A 15,093-nucleotide genomic window follows, 5' to 3' on the forward strand; every position below is an offset into this window, starting at 1 on the left:
AGCTTCTGGGTGTAAAGGGGACCCTTCCCAAAGGCAGCATCACACCCAGTGTTTTGCTCCTCCTGGGGTCTCCCATCACCAGAAATCCCAACGTGGGAGCAAAGCTCAGCAGATCCGTGCAAGCAACAAGCCACATCTACGGTTTCCGGAGCTGCCGCCGAGCGGCTGTAGCTGACATAGTGAGAGAGAAGCGGAGTGGGAGCACACGGGTGCCGAGCGTGTTTCCAAATGGGTTTGTTCAACCCATTGCCTCCCACTCACCAATTTGCAAAGACTTGCCTTAAAGGAGTAGGAGAAGGTGATGGCATCATTTCCATATAATTCGTTCAGTTTACTATTTTGGTGGCTCCCTGAAGTCTCCCATTGCCGCGGAAGAAAACAGCACACGGCGCAGCAGCTGAGCTGTGGAAGGGGTGATTTTAAGCACCCCATACGTGCCCCAAAAATAGTTCTGGCATTCCTGAATGCAAAGGGCCCACAGGTTCATCCAGGCAGAGGTCAGGTCTTCGGTAACCACCACTTCCCCGTCAGGCCAAAGCTTGAGCCAACATCTCGTGCCTCACAGCACTGCTGCTGTTAGGGTGAGAAGCCACTGAAACAAACAGATGGGTGTTCGGAAAGAGCACTCAGAGCCCTCTGGTTCCCAAATCAACAAGGTGCCGTCACTTTCCCTGCTCATCCACCGTGTATCACTACCACAAGCACTATCCACAACGTGTATTTCGGCCCCATCCCCTCCTGCTGTTACACAGAACTGCTCTTCCAGACCTCCAGGCTCAGCTTTTCCCCTTCTGTCCCCTCTGAACCTGCACTACAAAGCTTCTCACCCCACTCCACTTTGTTTTGACCCACCAGTTGCTGCACCGTTCATGTAAATGTACTGCAAACAGATCCAATTGTGCCAAATACAGAGGAAAAGCATTGGTTTTCTCGAGACCACAAGCACCTCAATAGCAGAAAGCAGCAGCAATCGATACTTTTAGTCCCACAGAAGAGATGCAAGGTTACGGGTTCAATTCTTGTCTCAAACCAATAAGACAATTCACTAGCACGGAGCCTGAAGGAAAGCGAACAATATTGATTCAAGAGGAACACAAAAGCTGATTTTGCGACGGAAAGGAATGACCCCAAATGACAGCGGTGAAATTCAGCGAGGGGGCAATGGGTACCACAACCCCTCAGCTCTGCAACAGGACTGCAAAGAGCAGCATTTTTAGAGCAAACTTACACTCTGAGAATGGAAAAAGCCCTCCTGAACCCTTTCCAGTGCCTGTGCACAGACAGTACCTTTGACTGGAAGAACAAACAGGACAGTGACCGGGCAGAGCAGTAAAATGGGCTCGTCAGAACCTGCTCTGAAGCAGCTGCATCCCACTGCTACCAGAAGCAGCTCTGAAAGTATTTATTTTGGCAGCAACACAAGCTCGTGCAACCACTGACCTCTCCGTGGTGGGAACACGACTGCCTGCACAGCTACAAGTGAAGCAGACGAAGGCACTGACCCGGGGAAGGGGTTTCCTGGTTTATTTTAACCCAGACCACTTCTGGGACCAAGATCACGGTGAGGCCAGACAGCCAAGTTGGCACAACTTGGACAGGAGGGTCTTGTTCCCAACAAGTTTTTCTGTTTGGGAGATCACTGCCCAGAGCCACGTGCCAGACATGTCCAAGTTGGGTTCTCCTGCCAGAGCTTCTGGTCCTGAAGGCTTGAAAGCTCATCAAGGTATGATTTGATGCACATTACTGGAGCAACCCAAAGCAGCACATTGGGATTTGGGGGAAAATGCTGTCTTCTCTGGGTGCCCACTTCAACATCAGAACAAATTGCTGCTGGGAAAGCCCCGATCTGCCCATGTCACCCCCAGAGCCTGGTCTGTGTGCAGGGAGAAGGTGGTAAAGGAATACAGCTGAGAAGGGAACATTGCCGTACAAATGCTTTTTCCTTTAAATCATTTCACAGAAGTGTGAGCTATCACAAAAAAAGCTGTCCCTGCTTCTTTTTCCTCCCTCAGACGCGTATCAGAACATTAATTTTGCTCTTTCCCCACAGTCAGCACTGTGCATTGCCAGATTCTGGTCCAGAGCCAGACTCACCCACAGGACTTTACCCGTTCCATGGGCTCAGTACCTCTTGGTAGGAACCTGACACTGTTCCTCCCCATCAGGTAGCAAAGGCGCTGCTCTGCCAGCTCCACAAGGCCCAGCAGCTCACGGAGCGTCAGGAGCAGGCTGCCTCGACCCTGCTCAGCAATAGCTGCGCCTTCTCTGTGGGTTTTGCATGCCCTTGGGTAACACAACTTCATTTTTGCTGCTTAAGCACCTGGTTAAACCACTGCAGCACCCAACAGGCAGTTCTGCTGCCTCAGAAGGATGCTGCCAGCAGATCTGTGAAGAAGGCAGAAACTGGACTTCACCCCAGGAGGAAATCAGTCCAGCACCATACGACCATGCACAATGGTTATGAAACCCTTTTTTTTTTTTAATGTCAGTTTTAAAAAACAAAAACATTCCACGTGTTCTTCTCAAAGAAACCAACCCATCACTTCATTCCCAAAGGTCTGCTACTCTGCGTTAAAAATCTGTATGCTAGAACAGAACTGACTGAAAAACACCTATCCCACTAGGTACCTGCACCAAAGTCCTTCCTGGAAGAGTATCCTGCAGTATTTCTGTGATGTCAAAAGACTGGATTTTTCTGGGAGAAAAAAAAAATACATTGAAGAAGTAACAATACCGTGACATACTTCAAGTGTGTAGCAGAAGTCAGGCAGAGCAGATGAGGACATTTTCCTGACACCCATGGCAGCAACGCACACCAGGAAGGGCAAATTCCTGACAACTTGTGCTTGCTTTCCCGTAGACAATTTCTACAGCAGATCTGCCTCTAGGCTCAAACATGTGCCAAGAAAACAATAACAATTAATTGATTTTCTGGATTAAGCGTTGCAAGTTCTCTGGAAAGGTCTCTGGTATCTCTAACTGCCCTTTTTCTGGTCTCAACAGTTCTTCCAGATGATGATTATGAAGGAGTGAGCTGCTTTCAGACAGCGTGGAAGCAGAGGATCAGAACCAAGGAATATTCAACTCAAATACGTCTCAAACTGTCAGGGAATCTGTCTTCCACCTGCTTTTACCAGGAACCAATGGAGAATATCTGTACCACCACGGCATGCTCACACAGACAGATGAGAGCTTTATCACAGGAGAAAGATAATCCAACCAAATGGTGCTTGCCTTGAGCCCACTGCCTTCATGTTGACTCCTCTAAAATCAATCATTTCCACAGATATCCTGAGCACACTTTTACCCCAAAGGATGCTGCTGGCACAAACATGGCTCTTCTGTCCCACCAGCTGTTGCAGTGCTTGGTTACACGGCGCTTTGCTCTTCTGAGAAGAAGTTTGAACAAAAGGACAGGCTAACTCCCCTAGCAAAAGGCAGAGCTCCTGGGCTCAGAGGTGCTTGCAGGGGAAATGCTCGTTGCTCCAACACCTTGAGGTACCACACCTGTGCAGCCTGTGCCCTGAATCCAGGCTTCCACTTCAGAACATTGCAATTAACATTTTCCAACAGAGAAAGTACACAGCGAGTAGAAAACGGTTGGGCAAAATAACTTCTGCAATGAGCAGCATTCGAGTAGCACTCAAAAATCAATCATTTAAAAATCTACCATGAAAGCTAAACAAATCCCACCCCAACACAAAACCACCTCTCACACCTCTCACTGCAGCGGCCAGGTTATCTCAAGTAAGTTTTGAGACAGGGTCACAGGTGGTAGGCAGCCACTCAGCCTGTCAGATGATGTGACTGATGACACACACGGACTCGGCAGAAGAATGTTTAGCCAGCGGCACTTCACAAGCAAATTTTTAGGGAGAAATCCTTAACGTCCTTCCATCTTATCTTCCTTCCCCAGGTCTGGGTTTGGTGAGCATCCAAAAGCTCCATATCTCTCCCCTCCAGCCCTTATTGCTTCCGATGGCGTCCCCTGCTCAAGGCAGGGCACACTTTTAGTCAGTGGGCAGAGAGAAACCTTCGCCGCTCACCAGAACAGTGACACGCACTGTAATTCTCAAGCAGAAACACTGCTTGGGCTGACTTCATTTCCTCGTGTTGCTGCTGCTGCTGCCACCTTCTCATTTCCAGCCCTCACCATGCGTTACCTCCGCAGCAGCCAGCAGAAAGACGGACAGCCTCACCCAGCTGGGACACGAAACAGGAAGAACGTAACCCTCTGAAGTAGCTGCTGGCCAGGTGTGGTTTCACGCACACGCGATGTCACCTTGAGGAGCAAGTCTCCCCTAGCAGAGCCTACAACCCTCAAGTCGCACAAAAACACGAAATCAAAGTTGGGGACCTTCGTGCTTTTCAACCTGACAGGCCCAGGAAGTCATCGCCGGTGCATCTTGGGGACGTAATCTTTGGCAACGTTCTCACCTTGGCCAAAGCCCTGGAGCAGATGTGGTTACGGCATCTATCACTTCCCCCCACAGAAAAGCAGCTCTACCTGCAGAAGCGCTATTTTCTGGCAGAAGTTGCATCTGCACCAGGAAAACCTGCCAGCATCCTTTCCCCAACAAGCCTCTTCTAGCTCAGACCACTTCTTACTGATGACTTTGCAGTTCACTTACCACACTCTGCTCATTTAGTTGTACTCAGTTTTATAGCCAGCAAAACGGAGCCCCAGCAACATCCCATTTTATGAGCCAAAACTTCCACTGGAGAGGTGATTTTGCCTGTTTACACCTCAAAACTTTCCTGCACAGAAGTCACCAGTGAAGAAAGGATATTCTGGAGGCACGAAGAGTTTGGCGATTCCTCTGTTCATGCTCATTCATGCCTCTGAATAAGGCACAGTCACACCTGTAACTGCAGCCACCAGCTGCTGCACATTTCCAAGCGCCCCCCCTCCAGTTAGTTCCCTTCTCAGCCACCCCAAAAAGCAACGTGGGTCCCTGCACCACAATCTCTTCCTAGAAGCATCCTCTGTTAGTACCATGACTGCAAGCCCGCTGAAGGGTCCCTAAGGAACACAGCAAAACCTGGCAGCAACAGCACCGAGCCCTGCACGCTCCCATAAGCTACCTACAAAGCACCCACGAGAACTCCTCTAAGCCACGCTGCTGTTAAAAAACAACACTTGGTGCGTCTCAAAACTGTCCTTATCATTCACATCCAGAGCACACAGCATCCCAGCCAAAAAAGTCAACACCAGAGATAGAAGGCTCGATCCCAAGTAGTGACCCCCAAATAGGATTATTAACACGAGAAGGCAGATGAGATTCAGAAATTAAGGCAGCAGGCCAAGAAGCATGTATTTGTTACTAATTTCTCAAAATTTATACCAGTTTCTATACAGTTTTCAAACCCATTTGCAATACACAGCACAGATTTCCCATCTGGAAGTAAATTATCTCATTGCTTAAATGCAATAGTTTAAGACCTTATCAAGTTATACTTAATCTTAACTGTCATAGCTAACTAAACTCGCCTTTACTATCAGCTATCTGTCCAACACAAAAATACCTTCAGGTGTTCATTTCACCTCTTAGCAATACAAATAAGGAAGCTTCAAACGCATCACTTTATCAAGTAAGATAAAGCTGAGTATGAGAAGGGTTGTTAGAGCACATGCTAATGCATACATAAAATATGTATGAAATTGAAGAATAAACCCAAGTTGCTCAGAGAGCCTTTCAAGTCATCACAGAAGTATTACTAATTACCCAAACAAGGATGTCAGACATGTTTGTTCATCAGATCTTCATAGTAATTAGAAATTGTTACTTAATCTTCTGTATGCACACACCAGGTGGGATTTTACCCTGAAGACTTCCACTTCACACGAAAACAAATTTCACATTAATAGCACCTATTGGGTTCGTTTATTGAGGAATGCAGAACAGGAACCTGCGTTTCTCATTGCAAGGCAGGGACTCATTGCCTGGGCTTACCAGAACTTGTCAGAGCTCCCAGAAGAGAAATGAAATGCTGACTACATGCTGGAGTGTTCTTCCATCGCTTTATTAAGAAGTTGGTGTTCGTTCTAGCTTTGAAATGCATCGATCAGCGAAGTGCTGTCACTCCCTGTTCTGGAGCCTGAACTTGCAATGCCTCGGGAGATTTCTCCTTAGGCCCCTCAAGACACAGATCTGGCACACGCTCCCTTCTTGGTCCTCAACTCTTTGTGTTTCAGACCAGTCCCTTCCAACTCCCTCGTCTGCAGATCCCAGAGCCTGAACTGGATGTCAATTTTTAAGAGTTAACTTCTTCTGTTGTTCCTCCCACAGAGGGAAGCACAGTGCAGACCGTTTGCTCATGAGAGTTCTCCTATTTTCCCCCAATCCCTCTCCACATTTGTTTGCCAGACAAAGGAATGCTGCTTGCATTTTGTGCTTTGTTACACAAGAACACACGTGATCCAAAGTTATCAGCTGCAGAAGGGATTTGCACTTACCACAGCCATGCTGAGTTCTGTACGTGCCCAGAACAGGCCACAGAAGCTGAGTCTCCAGGTGTTGACACACACACTGAGCGTCTTGGCACTAACACCCAAAGCAGTCGGTTGTATCACCAGCTGACTACTTTCAGGTATAACCATACAAACCTAGTTCTGCATTTTTAGCACGCGTTCTGCACTTCAAGATGACTTGAGCTGTGCCCAAGCAGAATCCCTCAGCAAGGGCTCCTACTCTACCCTGCTGACCTGCTGGAAAACAGAGTTCAGGGCTTGCATCCTTCACCTGGCGAAGCAACAAGCAAAACATTATTCTATCAAGCACCGGGGATTTTTCTCAAAATGGTATGAAGGCAATAAGCGAATGATCAAGCTTTGAATTCCTAGCGTTGGAGACTACCTCCCTCCAGCTCCCAAATTCTTCAAGTTACAAAGCAATCAAAGCTGGGTCTTTTGTAAATTGCCATGCACCCTCTCTCCACAAGAAAAGGCACGTTCATGATGTCCCAGAACGTGGAGGAAACCTCAAACCCTCAAAAAATTGAGCAAGTCATACAAAAAAAAATAATTTTTTCTCCTTTATATTTTAGCCTTTATGTTTCGGCCACAATCACTTTCACTGCACACCTGGTTCCTGGTTTTGAAGCAAGACAGCCAAGACAGGTTCCTCGCACCACCCTCTCTCAGTGTTTTCCCATCTCTGGGAATCAGAAGCTCCACATCATGCTCTAGGATGTAAAAGCTTTAAATGAGGAAGGTAGAAACCCCAGAATGTTTTTGAGAAGGCTGAAAGGAAGGAACTGAACATGCTAGCATGAGCACGAGGGCACCATCAGCGGTTCAAAAAAAGGCCACAAAGCAGAGCTTTGGGTAGGCACACAGGCTACCACCCCAGTTCTCCTAGCTCGTGGCCACAAACCGCCCGCTCACAGGGCTCTCCTTTGTTCCCACCAGCTCTCCGGCACTGCCTAAAAGACCTGGCGACACCAGGGGTGCTGACAAAAGGGACCCCAATGCCACCACACTTGCACAAGGCAAGCCAGCGTGCTCAGAGGCAGGTGCTTAAGCTACAAGAAGCATTTTTTTCTCCTGGAAAAAAAAAAAAAAAAGTCTCTAAATGGCTTACTAGCTTCCTCCTTGTCCCAAACGACTTACATGCTGTTAAAAATACCTGCCTAAGACTTGGAATTTGAAATTATTCCGGGCATTTGCAGATCTCAGCCTCTGCAAACAGAGGAAAGGCTTGGTGCAGCTAGCTGTGTGAACCTCTGTACTCGCACAGCACTCTTACTACCCTGAATACCAAAACCAATTACTCAGCGTTACTATGCCATGTAAACAAGGGACCTCTTTTGAAAGAGTGTCTGTAGTCATAAGGACATTTCAAATTCTAAAAGGCTCTGATTTGTGAAGCACAAACACTGCTGAACTAAGTTACAGATGAAACTCGGCTTCTTAGGAAGCCTTCAATAGCAGTTCTCAATGCATTCATTTAAGCCAGTATTTCCATCACAGCTCGAGATCAAAAGCTAAAAAACAAGCCAAGGAATCAAATATGAGCCAGGCAAAGATGTTCAACTTCCCCAACCAAAAAATACCTGGGATGGTGCAGATTGAAGTATCAGCGGCTTTTTCCATCATCAGATTACAACCCACAGTTCTTCCTCCAGCTCAGAGTTGGTCACTTCATGCCCGAGCCTCCTGCATGAGCTCCTGTACCCTACATGAGCTCCTGTATCAAACACGCAGGCATCTGTATTCCGGGCTGCACTCAGATGCACCATTTGGCATCACCAAGTAGCTACGAACCTGCCGTGTGCGTTTTACAATAAACGAGGCTGCAATTTTCCTGCAATTGCAGAAGCCAGAGCAACTTCGTGATGTTCAGCAGCATTACACACCTATAGACAGAAAAAAAGCCTCCCAACCTTCATGGATGCCAAACAACACAGGGAACACAGCCGCAAGCAAGCGAAAACATCACTTCCAATATTTTTAGATCCCTCCAGAGGACTGGAAACACAACCCAGAACAGATAAGGTGCAGACTGAATGACACAGACAGGACTTTCATTATAAGAAGAGCACAGTTCAGAGTTCAGCGAGAGCCATAACAGCAGACCCAAAATTCCTTGTTTACTCTGCCTCACGCATGGAGTAAGGGGGAAGAGAGCTTGTTTTCAAAGAGAAAAAATTCAACAGGTGGCAGGGGGGCTTGGGGAGGTGCTGTACAGGGAGCTACTTCTAATTTATGAGCTTACAGCCTCACTTCAAACAAAAGTTGAAGTCTTCCAGGTCTCAGTTTTCATCACAAGAAGCACACCCTGTCAAACTGCAGTTCTGTGCACCGTGCTCTTAAATCTAATACTGCTTGCCAAACAGCACTAAGCAAGTATGCAAAGTATTTCTGAATAGGCACAGCACTGCCCTACACTTCCATGCCACACCACAGGAACACTGGACGCATCAGAAGGGCGGCTTGATTTCCTATTATGAAGTTTAAATTCCTGCAAGTCAGAAACTAAGGAGTGAGAGCTTGGGATAAGCAGATAGAAAGGAAACCACAGCTCGTGTATGACTGAACAACACAGCTACTGTTTCACACCAAGGAGGGTGAGTGCTGCAGTCTCTATTAGGACTTCTCCGTGGCACAGCAGTTTGGGATTTAGAGCAGAACCACCACTTCTGCTTTGCGTGGCACGTATGGTTCTGCTAACTAGAGCTAAACCCACAGGGAATACCAATGGCTGCACGTATCTTTTGTTCCTCCCCCCCCCCCCATAAACAAATGTTTAAAAGTAACTAAAACCAGAACAAAGTGTTTTCAGTTTCATTTTGCAAACGTCCCCAGGATACAGCACTCCCCATCTGCACCCACAGGCCCCCTGAGAGACGGCCGCTTTGTTGGGATTCCTGCAAAGTGACACTGGGGCAACAGAGCCCAGCATCAGTTTTTACTCATGGACAGCCATGAGATTTGTATTTGGCCTACAAAGAAACAAATCTAAAGCACAAAGCAAGCGGGACAGTTAAGCACGAGCTTTAGCTTAATCTGGAGACTTAAAAGATAGAACAAACCTGGTAACTCTGAAGTTTATAATAGTATTTTTTTGTTAGCTTTATTATATTCAGAATTACATGTCTTAGCAGCCAGGAACAGATAGGATGTCATTTCCAAAAGCCTCACAGTGATGGCTTGTAGCAGATTTCAGGAGCACTTTGTCACAACGAAGTTTGTTCCGTTCCTTGGAAACATTAAGTGCATTCCTCCGATAATGAAACACCTTATAAACGCCGTGTGACAGAACCATGCAGTTTAACAAAGCATTTCCTTCCAGCATCATAACATGCAGGGCCCCAACTGAATTTTATTATCAAATAGCTAACCACACAGTAAGAGAAGTCAGAGCCTTGCAAACTCACCTCGTACAGGCACCGCGAGCAGACCCAAAAGCAAGCAGCATCAGCCTCAAGTGCTTCCTCCCACAGACTCCTACCTAATGCTTGTCAAGCAGCTTCAAGCACTCGGGGTTTTCAAGATGTCATCTCAAACATGAAATCCAGTTCTAAGCACAGCCCTGGATGACAGCAGCGGTGCCTGTTGCTCGCTGGAAAGTCATTCCTATTTTGGACAAAGTATTTTGAACGCATTGCCAAGACCACTGAATTACACCACTACGTGGGAGATTTCCTAAGTTACGACTGGAAATCAGCACTTTCTGTCTGAGCAAGAGAAGCCACTGTGGAGTAACACCGCTCTTCCTAAGCCACACTGGACTGACACTTGCTGTAACAGAGCCTGACTAACTGCAGAGCAGTGTTCTGGGGGATCTGCACTGCCCCGGTCACAAAAAAAGCCACCCCTTGTAGCTTCAGAGCAGCCTGGGGTTTTGGCTTATCACAACATCAAAGCTGCAGCCGGTCAGGATACTCACTTCTCAACAAGTTATCCAGCCTGGTCCTCTAAACAAGGACCAGTATTCAGTATAACTGTTCTGATGTTGCACGTTACCTGTTCTACCCCGCAGAACCTCATTTCACAGCCTGCAGTAGAGAGGAGAGGTATTTCTGAGCTAGCCTAAGTTGCGTGAGACGTGGTGTTTCTGTCTCTTCCCAAAGCCAGGGGCGTTTCATGAGCTCACAAGGCACAACACCCGGCTGCGTCCAGGGTGCTGCTCTGGGTGGGAAAAAAAAAAAAGCAAGGGCTCAGCTCCCTTTTCTGTGCTTTGTTTTTAAATGTCACCATCCATCTCCAAGCTTCACCCTGAGAGTTTTCCAATACTTAACCCTGCTGAAGTCCAAAAAGAACAAATGTTGTCAGGTGACATCACAGTGATGTCAAACACTCCAGAAAAAGCTGACCGAGAGCAGAAAATGAACCCAACTTAGAAATAGCAAAGTTGCACCAAGTTGCAACAAGGCAAAAACACTGAGCCAAGCAAGACTAGAGAGACACCGACCATCACGTGCTCTATTCAGAGTAGAAATAAACATGCTATTCTAAACATTTCCAAGTTTATTTTCAGAAAATCTACAGCAAGGACAGAAATAGCAGTCTGATATTAAAAAAAAAAAAAAAAAAGAAGAAGTAATGATGGTAGAAACTTATTTGGACAGTCCCTCATGCCACAGTAAGGAGAAGACGAATACGGGGATGACATCCAACTGTGGGAAAATGCCTTTCAAAGGAGGCAACCTTTTGTTTACCAGAGCCTTCATGTCTAGTTTTTTGCAGTTGTTCAGTCAGTTATTCTGCCAGCAGCTGGAAAAAAAACACCCCAGAAGTCCGCCCGTTTACGTTGACAACTAAAACCAAAATAACTTGTGGAATGATTCTCTTCTCCGTGTAATTATAGCAATATAATGGAAGCGATATTTGGATCTGAGGTGGGGTTTGAACGTCTCAGCCAATCAACAGCGCAAGGTTAGAGGTTTATTCATGCCCCTATTTTTGCATTTGGAGGAGAAGGGGAATTCTTGCCATGTGGCACAAGGAGTCAAATCAGATTATCAGCATAAATGCTAAATATTGTGCAAAAATCATCATTAGGCACCTGAAATCCCCCTTATGCTCAGACAAGAGAGAGTGAATGCAAAACACGGTGAGTATCTGACTCACTCTGAAACCTCCCGAGTTCACTGCAAGTTTAGCGGTCTTAGATGGCCAAGTGATAGAAAAAGGTAACAGCTCAGCACTCAGCAGCCATCTTCGCGTGCACGTTACCTGCTGCCAGCACAAATCACACGCCTCGTAGCCAGGAAGTTTATCACAAGTTAGCCACTACTTCAGCAAAGCCTTTGTCAGGTCAAATCCCTGTCCTGAGAACTTTGGGCTGTTCTTATACAGCTCGCAGTTGGGAAGTGATTAAATGGATGGGAAAATAGGTTTAATTCAACTCCTTCCACTGGTGGTTGTATTAGCTAATAATTGTTCTTCAGGGCCCGTGTTTTGTCAGGGACAAAGGCCCAAGTCCCTGCACATGGAAGCTGTATCTGCAGCTCAGGTACCCCCCTTGCAGATGCTTCATGGCTCACCGATACCCTTTCTTCTCATTGCACCTACAAAACAATCAACTGAAAAATAAAACCCACGACTGACTTCTGACCAGAAATTGGTACCTCCTCTGATGAGAGGGCACAGGCCCTACAGCTGAAGCTTTTGGACATCAGGGCCCTCTGCGTGGTAACAAATAAGCTCCTGAGGACTGCAACAGGCAACTGCAACCGTTATCATTTGATATCAAACTGAATTTAGATACACAGGGACCAAAGCCATCCAGTTCTAGACTGGAACAAGTGAATCACAGGACTGCAACCAAGGATCCGCAGCAGGATCCTGAGCCAACGTGAGTCCAGAAAAGGTTTACTGAACCAGAAGAGCAGCAGCAGCAATCCTGGTTGGATGCCAAAAGCAAGAAATATACAGAACGGAGCCCTGGAAGCTTTCAGCGCAAGCAGGAGAAGTGAGGATGAGCAAATGCTGAGGCACTGACTGAATTAAGTTCACTTACCTCCGAACAGGCTAGAAATCCAGTAAGGTGCCATTTCAAAGCAATTTGGAGTAACTTAATGTTTTCCTACCCTCTTCTGATGTCTGCTAGCACTTGAGCTGATGTTAGGTCCTAGGCTGACTCATACTCCAAACCAACTGACGTTCTGCACCCTGCTAAACCAGGAATAACCACCACAAACCTAACGCCAAGACCTAAAGCAGCAGCCACGGAGCTCCTGCAGGCTGGCTGTGCTCTGCAGAGCCCCACAGAGCCAGCTCAGGGAAGGGCCAGGCCCCCCACCACCACCCTGGGTGCAAGAACAGGAAAAGGGGCTCCACCTCCCTCAACTTCTGGCTAGTTGTTCTGCTATGCTGAGGCCAAGCGCTCAAGTTACACAGCTCAAGGGCAATGTAAAAAGGAAGAAAAGCCATGGACCAGAAAAGAGGACCTCATTTAAATCAGCTCCTTAAAAACATGCAGGTGAATTCCTCAGGCCAGGGACACACAGGAGTGGGATGCTCACTATTCCTCATCAACAGAAACATTTCTACCACTTTGCTTACTCAAAGCTGGGACAAATGGTTGAGTCTGTCCAATACCACCAGTCCGGGTGGTGATTCTCACAGCCTTAGTCATTAAACACACCCCCACCATTTTAATCACTACTTCAAAGAGTTAAAAACTTCACCGAGTGTTTGCATGTTTACTTCCCATTTGCACATCTTCATTTCCCTCCATTAGGATCAATAACTGGGAGCAAGGAAATATCCATACGTAACCAGGAGATCTTCTTTAGCTCTCATAATCAGCTAATCAAGCCAGACTACTTTATAAGCCTTACATGCGCGGTACTGTTATTAAAGTTATAAACTTTAATTTGACTGAAGAGCTGCCATTTACTCATTTCCTAGGTGAACACTCGGGCAGTTGTTTGCATCAAGCTCCCCATAAACTACGGTGGATTTACAGCGCGTGCAGCCACATTTTAAAGCTGCTCGTGGAGTCCCTGTACAGCACAGGACAGCTGGACAAAAACATTCACTGAGGCATCTGGTATTTAATGCTGGAAGTACACGCAACTAGGAAGCGACTGATTTGGGGGAACGGTGTCCTTTGTTGTGTAGTATCAATAAATTCAGCCTCCTCACGCCACTTAGGAAATGCAATACCTTCACACCGCTGTTCACGCTGTCGGCTAAGGAGAAGCGTTTGCCGTTTGCTGGCTGTAACTCTGAATACCACCAAGCAAACCGAAACAAAAGAAAACCCACGCACTCCGGTCACCTGCAGGAAAAGCGGACGGCACCAGAAACTTAGGGCAAGCCGGAGGAAAACCCAGCTGTAAATATTTAGGAAGGGATGCTAGATAGCCTCGGCGGCTTGAATTTCTTCCAGCAGCACAAGAGCCGGGAGATTAGATACGCTGGTCGGAAGGCAGTGGGTGTGCTCTGGAGCCCTGCTTCGTTTTTAAAACGCCACAATTAAAGGGAGAGGGGATGGGGGGGGGGGGGGCACAGCCAGCCCGTTCCAGAGCGCCCAACCGCTGCCCTGCCTCCGGTAACCGGGCGGCTGGAGGGGGGGGGGGGGTGGAAAAGAGGCAAAACGGCGATATTAGCAACAAAAGGAAAGAAATCCCAAATGGGAAAGGCACAAAGGGGGGCGGCGGGGGGTGGGTTGGGGGGAGGGGGAGGCCGAGGACCCATCCCCAGAAACCGGGGGGGGAGCCCCCCAGAAACCGGGAGGGGGGGGGCCGGGGGCCCCCTCGGCGAGGCGGCGGCGCACCTGGATGACTTCGTTGACCTCGCGGATGCACTCCACCATGTGCTGCAGGATCTGCTCGGCCGTCAGCACCTCGTAGCGGTAATCCTCCTCCTGCTCCGGGCCTCCGCCGCCGCCGGGGCCCGGCCCGCCGCCCAGGCCTCCTCCTCCGCCGCCGCCGGGCCCCAGCCCTCCGGTCTCGCCGCCCAGCAGCCCGTCGCGCTCGCCGCCGCCGCGCAGGCCGGGCTCCACCAGCTCCACCTCGCCCAGGTCCAGGTTATCGTCGGGCTCGTCCTCCTCGTCGTCCTCCTCGTCCTCCTCCGCGCCGCTGTCCTCGCTGCACTCCTCGTCCTCGTCGAACTCGTAGTTGTAGCCCTCGTCCGAGTCCATGGCGAGGCGGCCAAGCGGCGGCTCACCCCGCCCGCTGCCTCGGCCGCCTCAGCGCCAACAAAGGGACGCGGCCGCCCCGCTCCGTCACCGCGCGCCGCGCACGCACGGCACGGCACGGCACGGCGCGGCGCCGCACGGCACGGCACGGCGCGGCACGGCGCGGTACGTCACGCCGCCGCGCCTCAGGCGCCGCGCCTGCGCGGCCGCCGCCATCTCCCTTCGCCCCGCCGGGAGCCATCTTGAGTGCGCGCCGCTCCCCCGCCCGCTTCCTTCCCGCCCCGCGCGCCGCCGCCATCTTGAGTGCGGCGCGGCCGCCATGCTGAGAGTGGCCGCGGGGGGTTGGGGAGGGGGGCTCATTGCTGGGGTTGGTGGTTGGGGGGGGTGAAGGAAAGATGTTTAAGTACAGAATCACAGAATTGTCTAGGTTGGAAGAGGCCTCAAGATCATCGAGTCCAACTTCTGACCTAACACTAACAAGTCCTTCACTAAATCAGGG

General features: G+C 48.8%; 1 protein-coding gene across 1 annotated transcript in view; it reads right to left on the reverse strand.

The window, feature by feature from the left end:
- Nucleotides 1-14,771, reverse strand: part of ARIH1 (ariadne RBR E3 ubiquitin protein ligase 1) — a 55,157-nt gene extending 40,386 nt beyond the window's left edge. Inside the window, exon 1 of the mRNA XM_082768979.1 lies at nt 14,232-14,771. Within this exon, the coding sequence (XP_082625105.1) occupies nt 14,232-14,597 (366 nt within the window). The 5' untranslated portion in view covers nt 14,598-14,771. The remainder of the gene's footprint in view (nt 1-14,231) is intronic.
- Between the last annotated feature and the right edge of the window lie 322 nt (nt 14,772-15,093).

Source organism: Aythya marila (genome assembly GCF_965140915.1).
Source record: "Aythya marila genome assembly, chromosome: 11".
Lineage (NCBI taxonomy): Eukaryota > Metazoa > Chordata > Aves > Anseriformes > Anatidae > Aythya > Aythya marila.